Consider the following 14534-nt stretch of genomic DNA (forward strand, 5'->3'; position numbering starts at 1 on the left):
CCCCCCAGGTGTGCTCCAGGTGTGCTTCAGGTGCCCCCAGGTGCCCCAGGTGTGCCAGAAGCCCCCCAGGTGCCCCCAGGTGACCCCAGGTGTGCCAGGTGTGCTCCAGGTGTGCTCCAGATGCCCCCCAGGTGTTACAGGTGAACACAAGAAACCACTCAGGTGTTACAAGGAGCTCTTCAGGTGTTACAGGTGAGGCTGAGGAACCCCCCAGGTACATCCAGGTGCCCCCAAGGTGTCCCCAGATGTCCCCAGGTGAGTCCCAGGTGTCACAAAGAGCCCCTCAGGTGTCACAGGTGAGGCTGAGGAACCCCCCAGGTACATCTGGGTGTCCCCAGGTACATCCAGGTGTCCCCAGGTGTCTCCAGGTGCCCCCAGGTACCCCCAGTTGTCACCAGGTGAGTCCCCAGATGCCCCCAGGTGTCCCCAGATGCCCCCAGGTGTTCCCAGGTGCCCCCAGGTGCTCCCCAGGAGTCCCCAGATGCCCCCAGGTGTCCCCAGATGCCCCCAGGTGCTCCCCAGGAGTCCCCAGGTGTCCCCAGGTGTCCCCAGGTGCTCTCCAGGTGCCCCCAGGTGTCCCCAGGTGAGTCCCCAGGTACACCCAGGTGTCCCCAGATGCTCTCCAGGTGTCCCCAGGTGCTCTCCAGGTGCCCCCAGGTGCTCTCCAGGAGTCCCCAGGTACCCCCAGGTGAGTCTCCAGGTGCCCCCAGGTGCCCCCAGGTGTCCCCAGGTGTCCCCAGGTGTCTCCAGGTGTCCCCAGGTGAGTCCCCAGGTGTCCCCAGGTGAGTCCCCAGGTGTCCCCAGGTATCCCCAGGTGAGTCTCCAGGTGCCCCCAGATGCCCCCAGATGCCCCCAGGTGTCTCCAGGTGCCCCCAGATGCCCCCAGGTGAGTCCCCAGGTGTCCCCAGATGCCCCCAGGTGTCCCCAGGTGAGTCCCCAGGTGCGCCCAGGTGCGTCAGTCGCCGCCGTGGGCGCGGATGGTGCGGCGGATCCAGGTGGTGAAGGCGCAGACGCGGCTGTACACACCTGGCTTGCCCTGCTGGCCACACACCTGCAGCCCCCAGGAGACCACGCCCTGCAGGTAACCCCCGCACACCAGCGGGCCCCCGGAGTCACCCTGGGGACAGGAGAGACAGGTGAGGCAGGGGAGGGACAGGTGAGACAGGGGAGACAGGTGAGACAGGTGAGACAGGGGAGGGACAGGTGAGACGGGGAGGGACAGGTGAGGGACAGGTGAGTCCCCTCGGGTGTTCCCCAGGTGTCCCCAGGTGTCCCCAGGTGTTCCCCAGGTGTTCCCCAGGTGTCCCAGATGTGTTCAGGTGTGTTCCCAGGTGTTCCCCACTCCCATCCAGGTGTGTCCCCCCATACAGGTGAGTCCCTTCAGGTGTCCCAGATGTCCCCAGGTGTCCCCAGGTGTTCCCCAGGTGTGTCCCAGGTGTGTCCCAGGTGTTCCCAGGTGTTCCCAGGTGTCCCCAGGTGTCCCCAGCTGTTCCCAGGTGTCCCAGGTGTCCCCAGGTGTCCCCAGGTGTTCCCCAGGTATGCCCCAGGTGTGTCCCCAGGTGTTCCCAGGTGTCCCCAGGTGTTCCCACCCCCATACAGGTGAGTCCCCCCAGGTGTGTCCCCTGGTGTCCCTAGGTGTTCCCAGCTGTTCCCAGGTGTCCCAGGTGTCCCCCAGGTGTGTCCAGGTGTTCTCCAGGTGTCCCCAGGTGTCCCAGGTGTGTCCAGGTGTCCCCCAGGTGTGTCCCCAGGTGTCCCCAAATGTCCCCAGGTGTCCCCAGGTGTTCCCCAGGTGTCCCCAGGTGTCCCCAGGTGTCCCCAGGTGTGTCCAGGTGTTCCCCAGGTGTTCCCCACCCCCATCCAGGTGTGTTCCCCCATACAGGTGAGTCCCCTCAGGTGTTCCCCAGGTGTCCCCAGCTGTCCCCAGGTGTCCCCAGGTGTTCCCAGGTGTCCCCAGGTGTGTCCCCAGGTGTTCCCAGCTGTCCCCAGGTGTCCAGGTGTGTCCAGGTGTCCCCAGGTGTGTCCCCAGGTGTCCCCAGGTGTGTCCCCAGGTGTTCCCAGCTGTCCCCAGGTGTCCCCAGGTGTCCCCAGGTGTCCCCCAGGTGTGTCCCCCCCCCACCCTCTCAGGTGTGCCCCACCTGGCCGCACCTGGCAGGAGTCGGTGCCGTTGCCGTCGCCGCCGGCGCAGAGCATGTTGGGAGTGATGGCACCTGGGTACAGGTGAGCACAGGCGGCGTTGGACCAGGTGAACACCTCCCCACACTGCAGCACGTCCGGGAACGCACCTGGCACAGGTGAGACAGGTCAGGGACACGTGAGACAGGTGAGACAGGTCAGGGACACGTGAGACAGGTGAGACAGGTGAGACAGGTGAGGGACAGGTGAGGGACAGGTGAGACAGGTGTGGGACAGGTGAGACATGGACAGGTGAGGGACAGGTGAGACAGGTGTGGGACAGGTGAGACATGGACAGGTGAGGGACAGGTGAGACAGGTGAGACAGGTGAGACAGGTGAGACATGGACAGGTGAGAGAGGTCAGGGACAGGTGAGGGACAGGTGAGACAGGTGAGACAGGTGAGGGACAGGTGAGGGACAGGTGAGGGACAGGTGAGACTGGGACAGGTGAGGACAGGTGAGGGACAGGTGAGGGACAGGTGAGACAGGTGAGACAGGTGAGGGACAGGTGAGGGACAGGTGAGGGACAGGTGAGACTGGGACAGGTGAGGACAGGTGAGGGACAGGTGAGGGACAGGTGAGACAGGTGAGACAGGTGAGGGACAGGTGAGGGACAGGTGAGGGACAGGTGAGACTGGGACAGGTGAGGACAGGTGAGGGACAGGTGAGGGACAGGTGAGACAGGTGAGACAGGTGAGGGACAGGTGAGGGACAGGTGGCACCTGCCCTCTCCCATGCTCTCCATTTGTCTCTCCCCTGTCCCCAGGTGTCCCCAGGTGTATCTCAGGTGCATCTCAGGTGTGTCCCCAGGTGTATCTCAGGTGTATCTCAGGTGTCCCCAGGTGTCCCCAGGTGTCCCCAGCCCTCACCTGTCTCACCTTGCGTGCTGCGGGTGCTGCCCCATCCGGACACCACACACCTGTCCCCAGGTGTGTCCCACCCCCTCAGGTGTCCCCAGGTGTCCCCAGGTGTATCTCAGGTGTATCCCAGGTGTCCCCAGGTGTCCCCAGGTGTATCTCAGGTGTATCTCAGCTGTCCCCAGGTGTATCTCAGATGTCCCCAGGTGTCCCCAGGTGTCCCCAGGTGTCCCCAGCCCTCACCTGTCTCACCTTGCGCGCTGCGGGTGCTGCCCCATCCGGACACCACACACCTGTCCCCTACCTGGGGACACCTGCGTGGCAGCGCCACCGGCCGCACGCGCTGGCTCAGGTGGGCGGGGCCGCGCAGGCGCAGCAGCATGACGTCACTGTCATGGCGGCCGGGCAGGTAACGCGGGTGAACGAAGGCGCGGTCCCAGGTGAGGCATTGCTCCGCCCCCTCCCGCTCCCGCCGGTTGTGCTCCCCCAGCAACACCTGGAGAGGTCTGAACAGGTGACAACAGGTGACAACAGGTGACAACAGGTGACAACAGGTGACCCCAATGTCCCCAGGTGTGTCCCCAGGTGTCCCCAGGTGTCCCCAGGTGTGTCCCCAGGTGTGTCCCCAGGTGAGGCATTGCTCCGCCCCCTCCCGCTCCCGCCGGTTGTGCTCCCCCAACAACACCTGGAGAGGTCTGAACAGGTGACAACAGGTGACAACAGGTGACAACAGGTGACCCCAATGTCCCCAGGTGTGTCCCCAGGTGTGTCCCCAGGTGTGTCCCCAGGTGAGGCATTGCTCCGCCCCCTCCCGCTCCCGCCGGTTGTGCTCCCCCAGCAACACCTGGAGGGGTCTGGACAGGTGACAACAGGTGACAACAGGTGACCCCAATGTCCCCAGGTGTGTCCAGGTCTGTCCCCAGGTGTGTCCAGGTGTGTCCCCAGGTGTCCCCAGGTGTGTCCAGGTGTCCCCAGGTGTCCCCAGGTGTGTCCCCAGGTGTGTCCCAGGTGTCCCCAGGTGTGTCCCCAATGTCCCCAGGTGTGTCCCCAGGTGTGTCCCCAGGTGAGGCATTGCTCCGCCCCCTCCTGTTCCCGCCGGTTGTGCTCCCCCAACAACACCTGGAGAGGCCTGGACAGGTGACAACAGGTGACAACAGGTGACAACAGGTGACAACAGGTGACCCCAATGTCCCCAGGTGACCCCAGGTGTGTCCCCAGGTGTGTCCAGGTGTATCCCCAATGTCCCCAGGTGTGTCCCCAATGTCCCCAGGTGTCCCCAGGTGTGTCCCCAATGTCCCCAGGTGTGTCCCCAATGTCCCCAATGTCCCCAGGTGTGTCCCCAGGTGTCCCCAGGTGTGTCCCCAGGTGTCCCCAGGTGTGTCCCCAATGTCCCCAGGTGTGTCCCCAGGTGTCCCCAGGTGTGTCCCCAATGTCCCCAGGTGTGTCCCCAATGTCCCCAGGTGTCCCCAGGTGTGTCCCCAATGTCCCCAGGTGTGTCCCCAATGTCCCCAATGTCCCCAGGTGTGTCCCCAGGTGTCCCCAGGTGTGTCCAGGTGACCCCAGGTGTGTCCCCAGGTGTCCCCAATGTCCCCAGGTGTCCCCAGGTGTGTCCAGGTGTGTCCAGGTGACCCCAGGTGTCCCCAGGTGTGTCCAGGTGTCCCCAGGTGTGTCCCCAGGTGTGTCCCCAATGTCCCCAGGTGTGTCACCTGTCCATGCTCACCTGTCCGTGTGGCAGTGGGCGGCGCTCAGCACCCACCTGCGCCCCACCAGCACCCCCCCGCAGTGGATGGCGCCCCCAGGTGTGTCCCCAATATCCCCAGGTGTGTCCCCAATGTCCCCAGGTGTCCCCAGGTGTGTCCCCAATGTCCCCAGGTGTGTCCCCAATGTCCCCAGGTGTGTCACCTGTCCATGCTCACCTGTCCGTGTGGCAGTGGGCGGCGCTCAGCACCCACCTGCGCCCCACCAGGACCCCCCCGCAGTGGATGGCGCCCCCAGGTGTGTCCCCAATGTCCCCAGGTGTGTCCCCAATGTCCCCAGGTGTGTCCCCAATGTCCCCAGGTGTGTCCCCAGGTGTCCCCAGGTGTGTCCCCAATGTCCCCAGGTGTGTCCCCAGGTGTCCCCAGGTGTGTCCCCAATGTCCCCAGGTGTGTCCCCAATGTCCCCAGGTGTGTCCCCAATGTCCCCAGGTGTGTCCCCAATGTCCCCAGGTGTGTCCCCAGGTGTGTCACCTGTCCATGCTCACCTGTCCGTGTGGCAGTGGGCGGCGCTCAGCACCCACCTGCGCCCCACCAGGACCCCCCCGCAGTGGATGGCGCCCCCAGGTGTGTCCCCAATGTCCCCAGGTGTCCCCAGGTGTGTCCCCAATGTCCCCAGGTGTGTCCCCAATGTCCCCAGGTGTCCCCAGGTGTGTCCCCAATGTCCCCAGGTGTGTCCCCAGGTGTGTCCCCAATGTCCCCAGGTGTCCCCAGGTGTGTCACCTGTCCATGCTCACCTGTCCGTGTGGCAGTGGGCGGCGCTCAGCACCCACCTGCGCCCCACCAGGACCCCCCCGCAGTGGATGGCGCCCCCAGGTGTGTCCCCAATGTCCCCAGGTGTGTCCCCAATGTCCCCAGGTGTGTCCCCAGGTGTGTCCCCAATGTCCCCAGGTGTGTCCCCAGGTGTGTCCCCAATGTCCCCAGGTGTGTCCCCAATGTCCCCAGGTGTGTCCCCAGGTGTGTCCCCAATGTCCCCAGGTGTCCCCAGGTGTGTCCCCAATGTCCCCAGGTGTGTCCCCAGCTGTCCCCAGGTGTCCCCAGGTGTGTCCCCAGGTGTGTCCCCAGGTGTGTCCCCAGGTGTGTCCCCAATGTCCCCAGGTGTGTCCCCAGGTGTGTCCCCAATGTCCCCAGGTGTGTCCCCAGGTGTCCCCAGGTGTGTCACCTGTCCATGCTCACCTGTCCGTGTGGCAGTGGGCGGCGCTCAGCACCCACCTGCGCCCCACCAGCACCCCCCCGCAGTGGATGGCGCCCCCAGGTGTGTCCCCAGTGTCCCCAGGTGTGTCCCCAATGTCCCCAGGTGTGTCCCCAGGTGTGTCCCCAATGTCCCCAGGTGTGTCCCCAGGTGTCCCCAGGTGTGTCCCCAATGTCCCCAGGTGTGTCACCTGTCCATGCTCACCTGTCCGTGTGGCAGTGGGCGGCGCTCAGCACCCACCTGCGCCCCACCAGCACCCCCCCGCAGTGGATGGTGCCCCCAGGTGTGTCCCCAATGTCCCCAGGTGTGTCCCCAATGTCCCCAGGTGTGTCCCCAGGTGTGTCCCCAATGTCCCCAGGTGTGTCCCCAGGTGTGTCCCCAATGTCCCCAGGTGTGTCCCCAGGTGTGTCACCTGTCCATGCTCACCTGTCCGTGTGGCAGTGGGCGGCGCTCAGCACCCACCTGCGCCCCACCAGCACCCCCCCGCAGTGGATGGCGCCCCCAGGTGTGTCCCCAATATCCCCAGGTGTGTCCCCAATGTCCCCAGGTGTGTCCCCAATGTCCCCAATGTCCCCAGGTGTGTCCCCAATGTCCCCAGGTGTGTCCCCAATGTCCCCAATGTCCCCAGGTGTGTCCCCAATGTCCCCAGGTGTGTCCCCAATGTCCCCAATGTCCCCAGGTGTCCCCAGGTGTGTCACCTGTCCATGCTCACCTGTCCGTGTGGCAGTGGGCGGCGCTCAGCACCCACCTGCGCCCCACCAGGACCCCCCCGCAGTGGATGGCGCCCCCAGGTGTGTCCCCAATGTCCCCAGGTGTGTCCCCAGGTGTGTCCCCAATGTCCCCAGGTGTGTCCCCAATGTCCCCAGGTGTGTCCCCAGGTGTGTCCCCAGGTGTCCCCAGGTGTGTCCCCAATGTCCCCAGGTGTGTCCCCAATGTCCCCAATGTCCCCAGGTGTGTCCATGCTCACCTGTCCGTGTGGCAGTGGGCGGCGCTCAGCACCCACCTGCGCCCCACCAGGACCCCCCCGCAGTGGATGGCGCCCCCTGGCTGCAGCAGCAGGGCCTGGTACGGGTGCAGCCGCCGCTCGCAGCCGGCCCCGCCCACGATGCGGTTCTGCTCCGCCCCCGCCAGCGCTGCGGCCAATGGGAACGCGTTAGGACCAGTATGGACCAGTATGGACCAGTATGGACCGGTATGGATCAGTATAAACCGGTATGGATCAGTATGGACCGGTATGGATCAGTATAAACCAGTATGGACCAGTATGGACCGGTATGGACCGGTATAAACCAGTATGGACCAGTATGGACCAGTATGGACCGGTATGGATCAGTATAAACCGGTATGGACCGGTATAAAGCAGTATTGACCAGTATAAACCGGTATAAACCAGTATGGACCAGTATGGACCGGTATGGACCGGTATGGACCAATATAAACCAGTATGGACTGGTATGGACCGGTATAAACCAGTATGGACCTGCATGGACCAGTATAAACCAGTATAAACCAGTGTAAACCGGTATGGACTGGTATGGACCAGTATAAACCAGTACGGACCAGTATGGACCAGTATGGACTGGTATAAACCAGTGTAAACCAGTATGGACCAGTATGGACCAATATGGACCAGTATGGACCTGTATGGACCTGTATGGACCGGTATAAACCAGTACGGACCAGTATGGACCAGTATAAACCAGTATGGACCGGTATGGAGCAGTATGGACCAGTATGGACCAGTATGGACCGGTATAAACCAGTGTAAACCAGTATGGACCAGTATAAACCAGTATGGACCAGTACGGATCAGTATAAACCGGTATGGACCGGTATAAACCGGTATAAACCAGTATGGACCAGTATGGACCAGTATAAACCGGTATAAACCAGTATGGACCTGCATGGACCAGTATAAACCAGTATAAACCAGTGTAAACCGGTATGGACTGGTATGGACCAGTATAAACCAGTACGGACCAGTATGGACCAGTATGGACTGGTATAAACCAGTGTAAACCAGTATGGACCAGTATGGACCAGTGTAAACCAGTATGGACGAGTATGGACCAGTATAAACCAGTATGGACCAGTACGGATCAGTATAAACCGGTATGGACCAGTATGGACCGGTATAAACCAGTATGGACCTGCATGGACCAGTATGGACCAGTATAAACCGGTATAAACCAGTGTAAACCGGTATGGACTGGTATGGACCAGTATAAACCAGTACGGACCAGTATGGACCGGTATAAACCAGTATGGACCGGTATGGAGTAGTATGGAACAGTATGGAGCAGTATGGACTGGTATAAACCAGTATAAACCAGTATGGACCAGTACGGATCAGTATAAACCGGTATGGACCGGTATAAACCGGTATAAACCAGTATGGACCAGTATAAACCGGTATAAACCAGTATGGACCGGTATGGACCAGTATGGACCGGTATAAACCAGTGTAAACCAGTATGGACCAGTATGGACTGGTATGGACTGGTATGGACCGGTATAAACCGGTATGGACAGTACAGACCAGTATGGACCAGTACGGACCAGTATGGACCAGTATGGACTGGTATAAACCAATATAAACCGGTATGGACCAGTATGAACTAGTATAAACCAGTATAAACCACTACGGACAAGTATAAACCGGTACAGACCAGTACAAACCAGTATAAACCGATATAAACCAGTATGGAGCAGTATAAACCGGTACAGACCAGTACAGACCGGTATGGACCAGCATGGACCAGTACAGACCAGTATGGACCGGTATGGACCAGTACAAACCAATATGGACCAGTAAAAATATTATGGACCAGTATGGACCAGTATAAACCAGTATGGACCAGTATGGACCAATATGAGCCAGTATAATCCATTACGAACCAGTATGGACCGGTATAAACCAGTATGGACCAGTATGGACTGGTACAGACCAGTATGGACCAGCAGGGACCAGTTTGGACTGGGGACCTCCCAGTCCCTCCCAGTACAGACCAGTATCCCCCAGTCCCTCCCAGTTCCTCCCAGTTCCTCCCAGTTTCTCCCAGTATCCCCCAGTCCCTCCCAGTTCCTCCCAGTTGACCCCAGTTCATCCCAGTTTCTCCCAGTTTCCTCCCAGTGCTCCCAGTGACCTCTCATTTCCCTCCCAGTCCTCCCAGTTCACCCTCCCAGTACAAACCAGTTCCACCCTGTCGATTGCCACCCACTCACCCCAGTCCCCTCCCAGTCCCTCCCAGTTCATCCCAGTTCCTCCCAGTTCATCCCAGTCCATCCCAGTCCATCCCAGTTCATCCCAGTTCCTCCCAGTCCCTCCCAGTTCATCCCAGTCCATCCCAGTTCCTCCCAGTTCATCCCAGTCCATCCCAGTCCCTCCCAGTTCAAACCAGTTCCCTCCCAGTCCCTCCCAGTTCCCTCCCAGTTCATCCCAGTTCCTTCCCAGTGTCCCCAGTCCCCTCTCAATCCTCCCTCAGTCCCAGTTCATCCCAGTTCTCTCCCAGTTCTCTCCCAGTTCATCCCAGTTCCCTCCCAGTTCATCCCAGTTCCTTCCCAGTTCATCCCAGTTCCCCTCAATCCCCCCTTAATCCCTTCCCAGTGCCCCCCAGTCCAAACCAGTACAGACCAGTACAGACCAGTATAAACCAGTACAAACCAATACAAACCAGTGCCCCCCAGTCCAAACCAGTCCACACCAGTCCAAACCAGTGCACTCCAGTACGAACTAGTACAGACCAGTGGCCCCCAGTGCCCCGCAGTCCAAACCAGTATGGACCAGTATGGACCAGTGCCCCCCAGTCCAAACCAGTATAAACCAGTACAAACCAGTGCCCCCCAGTGCACCCCCAGTCCAAACCAGTATAAACCAGTGGCCAGCAGCAGCAGCAGCCCCCCAGTGCCCCCCCAGTCCAAACCAGTATAAACCAGTACAAACCAGTACAAACCAGTGCCCCCCAGTGCCCCCCCAGTCCAAACCAGTATAAACCAGTACAAACCAGTACAAACCAGTGCCCCCCAGTGCCCCCCCAGTCCAAGCCAGTATAAACCAGTGTCCCTCAGTGCCCCCCAGTCCAAACCAGTGTAAACCAGTCTAAACCTGTATAAACCAGTACAAACCAGTACAAACCAGTACAAATCAGTAGCTAGCAGCAGCAGCAGCCCCCCAGTGCCCCCTCAGTGCCCCCCAGTCCAAACCAGTATAAACCAGTCCAAACCAGTATAAACCAGTACAAACCAGTGCCCCCCCAGTGCCCCCCAGTCCAAACCAGTCCAAACCAGTATAAACCAGTGCCCCCCCAGTGCCCCCCCAGTCCAAACCAGTATAAACCAGTATAAACCAGTACAAACCAGTAGCCAGCAGCAGCCCCCCAGTGCCCCCCCAGTCCAAACCAGTATAAACCAGTACAAACCAGTACAAACCAGTAGCCAGCAGCAGCAGCAGCAGCCCCCCAATGCCCCCCAGTCCAAACCAGTATAAACCAGTATAAACCAGTACAAACCAGTAGCCAGCAGTAGTAGCAGCAGCCCCCCAGTGCCCCCCCAGTCCAACCCAGTATAAACCAGTATAAACCAGTACAAACCAGTACCCCCCCAGTGCCCCCCCAGTCCAAACCAGTATAAACCAGTACAAACCAGTAGCCAGCAGCAGCCCCCCAGTGCCCCCCAGTCCAAACCAGTATAAACCAGTACAAACCAGTGCCCCCAGTGCCCCCCCAGTCCAAACCAGCATAAACCAGTCCAAACCAGTATAAACCAGTCCAAACCAGTGCCCCCTCAGTGCCCCCCAGTCCAAGCCAGTATAAACCAGTGTCCCCCAGTGCCCCCCAGTCCAAACCAGTGTAAACCAGTCCAAACCAGTATAAACCAGTACAAACCAGTAGCCAGCAGCAGCCCCCCAGTGCTCCCCCAGTCCAAACCAGTATAAACCAGTATAAACCAGTACAAACCAGTAGCCAGCAGCAGCCCCCCAGTGCCCCCCAGTGCCCCCCAGTCCAAACCAGTATAAACCAGTGCCCCCCCAGTCCAAACCAGTATAAACCAGTCCAAACCAGTATAAACCAGTGCCCCCCCAGTCCAAACCAGTATAAACCAGTACAAACCAGTGCCCCCCAGTGCCCCCCCAGTCCAAACCAGTATAAACCAGTACAAACCAGTAGCCAGCAGCAGCAGCAGCAGCCGCTCCATCGGGAGGAGGAGGAGGAGGGGGAGGAAGGAGCCGCCGCCTTTAAATCCCCCAGTCCCTCCCAGTTCAAACCAGTTCAAACCAGTTCAGCCTCCCAGTGCCCTCCCAGTGCCCTCCCAGCGCTCCCAGTTCAGCCCAGTACAAACCAGTTCAGCCTCCCAGTGCTCCCAGTTCAGCCCAGTGCACTCCGGGGGCCCCGAAGTGCTCATCCCAGTTCAGCCCAGTCCCTCCCAGTTCAGACCAGTACAAACCAGTTCAACTTCCCAGTGCCCATCCCAGTTAATACCAGTGCCCTCCCAGTGCTCCCAGTTCAGCCCAGTCCCTCCCAGTTCAGCCCAGTTCAAACCAGTTCAACTTCCCAGTCCCACCCAGTGCTCCCAGTCCCTCCCAGTTAATTCCAGTTCCCTCCCAGTTGCTCCCAGTGCTCCCAGTTCAGCCTCCCAGTCCCTCCCAGTTGCTCCCAGTTCAGCCCAGTTGACCCCAGTTCAGCCTCTCAGTCCCTCCCAGTTTCCTCCCAGTGCTCCCAGTTCAAACCAGTTCAGCCTCCCAGTCCCTCCCAGTTAATGCCAGTGCCCTCCCAGTCCAGCCCAGTTCAAACCAGTTCAGCCTCCCAGTGCCCATCCCAGTTAATCCCAGTCCCTCCCAGTTCAGCCCAGTTGAACCCAGTTCAACTTCCCAGTCCCGCCCAGTGCTCCCAGTCCCTCCCAGTGCTCCCAGTTCAGCCTCCCAGTCCCTCCCAGTTAATTCCAGTCCCTCCCAGTTCAGCCCAGTCCCTCCCAGTTAATTCCAATTCCCTCCCAGTTGCTCCCAGTTGAACCCAGTTCAACTTCCCAGTTCCCTCCCAGTGCTCCCAGTCCCTCCCAGTTGCTCCCAGTTCAGCCCAGTTCAGCCTCCCAGTTCCCTCCCAGTTAATTCCAGTTCCCTCCCAGTGCCTCCCAGTTCAGCCCAGTCCATCCCAGTTCAGCCTCCCAGTTGCTCCCAGTGCTCCCAGTGCCTCCCAGTTCAGCCCAGTTGACCCCAGTTCAGCCTCCCAGTCCCTCCCAGTTGCTCCCAGTTCAGCCCAGTTGACCCCAGTTCAGCCTCCCAGTCCCTCCCAGTTGCTCCCAGTTCAGCCCAGTTGACCCCAGTTCAGCCTCCCAGTGCTCCCAGTGCTCCCAGTTCAACCTCCCAGTCTCTCCCAGTTGCTCCCAGTTAATCCCAGTTCCCTCCCAGTTCAGCCCAGTTGAACCCAGTTCAACCTCCCAGTCCCTCCCAGTCCCTCCCAGTTCAGCCTCCCAGTGCTCCCAGTTCAGCCTCCCAGTGCTCCCAGTCCCTCCCAGTTGCTCCCAGTGCTCCCAGTTGCTCCCAGTGCTCCCAGTCCCTCCCAGTTGCTCCCAGTGCTCCCAGTTCAGCCTCCCAGTGCCTTCCCAGCGCTCCCAGTTGCCCCCAGTTCAGCCCCCAGGGGCCTCCCAGTTCAGCCCAGTGCTCCCACTTCAGCCTCCCAGTGTTCCCAGTTGCTCCCAGTTCAGCCCCCAGGGGCCTCCCAGTTCAGCCCAGTGCTCCCACTTCAGCCTCCCAGTGTTCCCAGTTGCTCCCAGTTCAGCCTCCCAGTTGCTCCCAGTCGCTCCCAGTCCATCCCAGTTCAGCCTCCCAGTTGCTCCCAATCCATCCCAGTTCAGCCTCCCAGTTGCTCCCAGTCCATCCCAGTTGCTCCCAGTGTTCCCAGTTCCCTCCCAGTTCATCCCAGTTCCCTCCCAGTTCCCTCCCAGTTCAAAACAGTTCAAAACAGTTCCATCCCAGTCCCTCCCAGTCCATCCCAGTTCATCCCAGTCCCTCCCAGTCCCTCCCAGTTCATCCCAGTCCATCCCAGTTCCCATAATTCAATTTCTTTGTTTTTGTTTAAATTTTCCTTTATTTTCCCCAAATTTCCCCACCCAAGTCCTGGACAGCGGCGGCCACCGGTCACTGGTCACCGGTCACTGGTCACTGGTCACCGGTCACTGGTCACCGGTCACCGGTCACCGGTCACTGGTCACTGGTCACCGGTCACCGGTCACTGGTCACTGGTCACCGGTCACTGGTCACTGGTCACCGGTCACCGGTCACCGGTCACTGGTCACTGGTCACCGGTCACCGGTCACTGGTCACTGGTCACTGGTCATTGGCCACTGGTCACTGGTCACTGGTCACTGGTCACTGGTCACCGGTCACCGGTCACTGGTCACCGGTCACCGGTCACTGGTCACTGGTCAGTGGTCACTGGTCACTGGTCACTGGTCACTGGTCAGTGGTCACTGGTCACTGGTCACCGGTCACCGGTCACTGGTCACTGGTCACCGGTCACCGGTCACCGGTCACTGGTCACCGGTCACCGGTCACTGGTCAGTGGTCACTGGTCACTGGTCACTGGTCAGTGGTCACCGGTCACCGGTCACCGGTCACTGGTCAGTGGTCACTGGTCACTGGTCAGTGGTCAGTGGTCACTGGTCACCGGTCACTGGTCACTGGTCACTGGTCACTGGTCACCGGTCACTGGTCACCGGTCAGTGGTCACCGGTCACTGGTCACCGGTCACTGGTCACTGGTCACTGGTCACCGGTCACCGGTCACTGGTCAGTGGTCACTGGTCACCGGTCAGTGGTCACTGGTCACCGGTCACCGGTCACCGGTAACTGGTCACTGGTCACCGGTCACCGGTCAGTGGTCACTGGTCACTGGTCACTGGTCAATGGTCACTGGTCACTGGTCAATGGTCAGTGGTCACTGGTCACCGGTCAGTGGTCACCGGTCACTGGTCACCGGTCACTGGTCACTGGTCACTGGTCACCGGTCACCGGTCACTGGTCAGTGGTCACTGGTCACCGGTCAGTGGTCACTGGTCACTGGTCACTGGTCACCGGTCACCGGTCACCGGTCACTGGTCACTGGTCACTGGTCACCGGTCAGTGGTCACTGGTCACTGGTCACTGGTCACCGGTCACCGGTCACTGGTCACCGGTCAGTGGTCACTGGTCACCGGTCACCGGTCACTGGTCACCGGTCACCGGTCAGTGTGGTCAGTGTGGTCAGTGGTCACTCAGGGTCACTCAGGGTCACTCAGTGGTCACTCAGGGTCACTCAGGGTCACTCAGGGTCACTCAGTGGTCACTCAGGGTCACTCAGTGGTCACTCAGTGGTCACTCAGTGGTCACTCAGGGTCACTCAGTGGTCACTCAGTGGTCACTCAGTGGTCACTCACGGGTCACTCGCTGGATCCAGGTGGTCACTCTGCAGACGTTGCCGTACACCCCGGGGTGGCCGCAGTGTGGTCAGTGTGGTCAGTGTGGTCAGTGTGGTCAGTGTGGTCAGTGGTCACTCAGTGGTCACTCAGTGGTCACTCACGGGTCAC

General features: G+C 60.3%; 1 protein-coding gene and 1 long non-coding RNA gene across 2 annotated transcripts; one reads left to right on the forward strand and one right to left on the reverse strand.

Moving 5' to 3' along the window:
- Positions 1-374: 374 nt before the first annotated feature.
- Positions 375-1061, forward strand: LOC131590183 (uncharacterized). The gene is made up of 3 exons (XR_009280006.1): positions 375-420; positions 721-804; positions 951-1061. It is a non-coding gene; the product is annotated as an uncharacterized LOC131590183 (long non-coding RNA).
- Positions 897-11295, reverse strand: LOC131590182 (kallikrein-6-like). The gene is made up of 5 exons (XM_058860095.1): positions 11136-11295; positions 6944-7109; positions 3283-3536; positions 2146-2282; positions 897-1117 (listed from the first exon to the last, which is right to left on the reverse strand). The coding sequence occupies exons 1-5, from the start codon at positions 11167-11169 to the stop codon at positions 956-958; spliced, it is 753 nt and encodes a 250-aa protein (XP_058716078.1). The 5' UTR covers positions 11170-11295; the 3' UTR covers positions 897-955.
- Between the last annotated feature and the right edge of the window lie 3239 nt (positions 11296-14534).

The sequence above is a fragment of the Poecile atricapillus genome, chromosome 32 (genome assembly GCF_030490865.1).
Source record: "Poecile atricapillus isolate bPoeAtr1 chromosome 32, bPoeAtr1.hap1, whole genome shotgun sequence".
Taxonomy (NCBI): domain Eukaryota; kingdom Metazoa; phylum Chordata; class Aves; order Passeriformes; family Paridae; genus Poecile; species Poecile atricapillus.

Bases quoted from the DNA above. Each gene is read 5' to 3' on its own strand.
- LOC131590182 (XM_058860095.1), bottom strand. From the start codon at position 11,169: ATGGAGCGGCTGCTGCTGCTGCTGCTGGCTACTG. The intron at 2,283-3,282 runs GTGAGACAGGTG...CACCTGTGCCAG, and splicing joins CAGCACCCGCAGCGCGCAAG to GTGCGTTCCCGGACGTGCTG. The intron at 1,118-2,145 runs GTGCGGCCAGGT...TCCTGTCCCCAG, and splicing joins ACGGCACCGACTCCTGCCAG to GGTGACTCCGGGGGCCCGCT.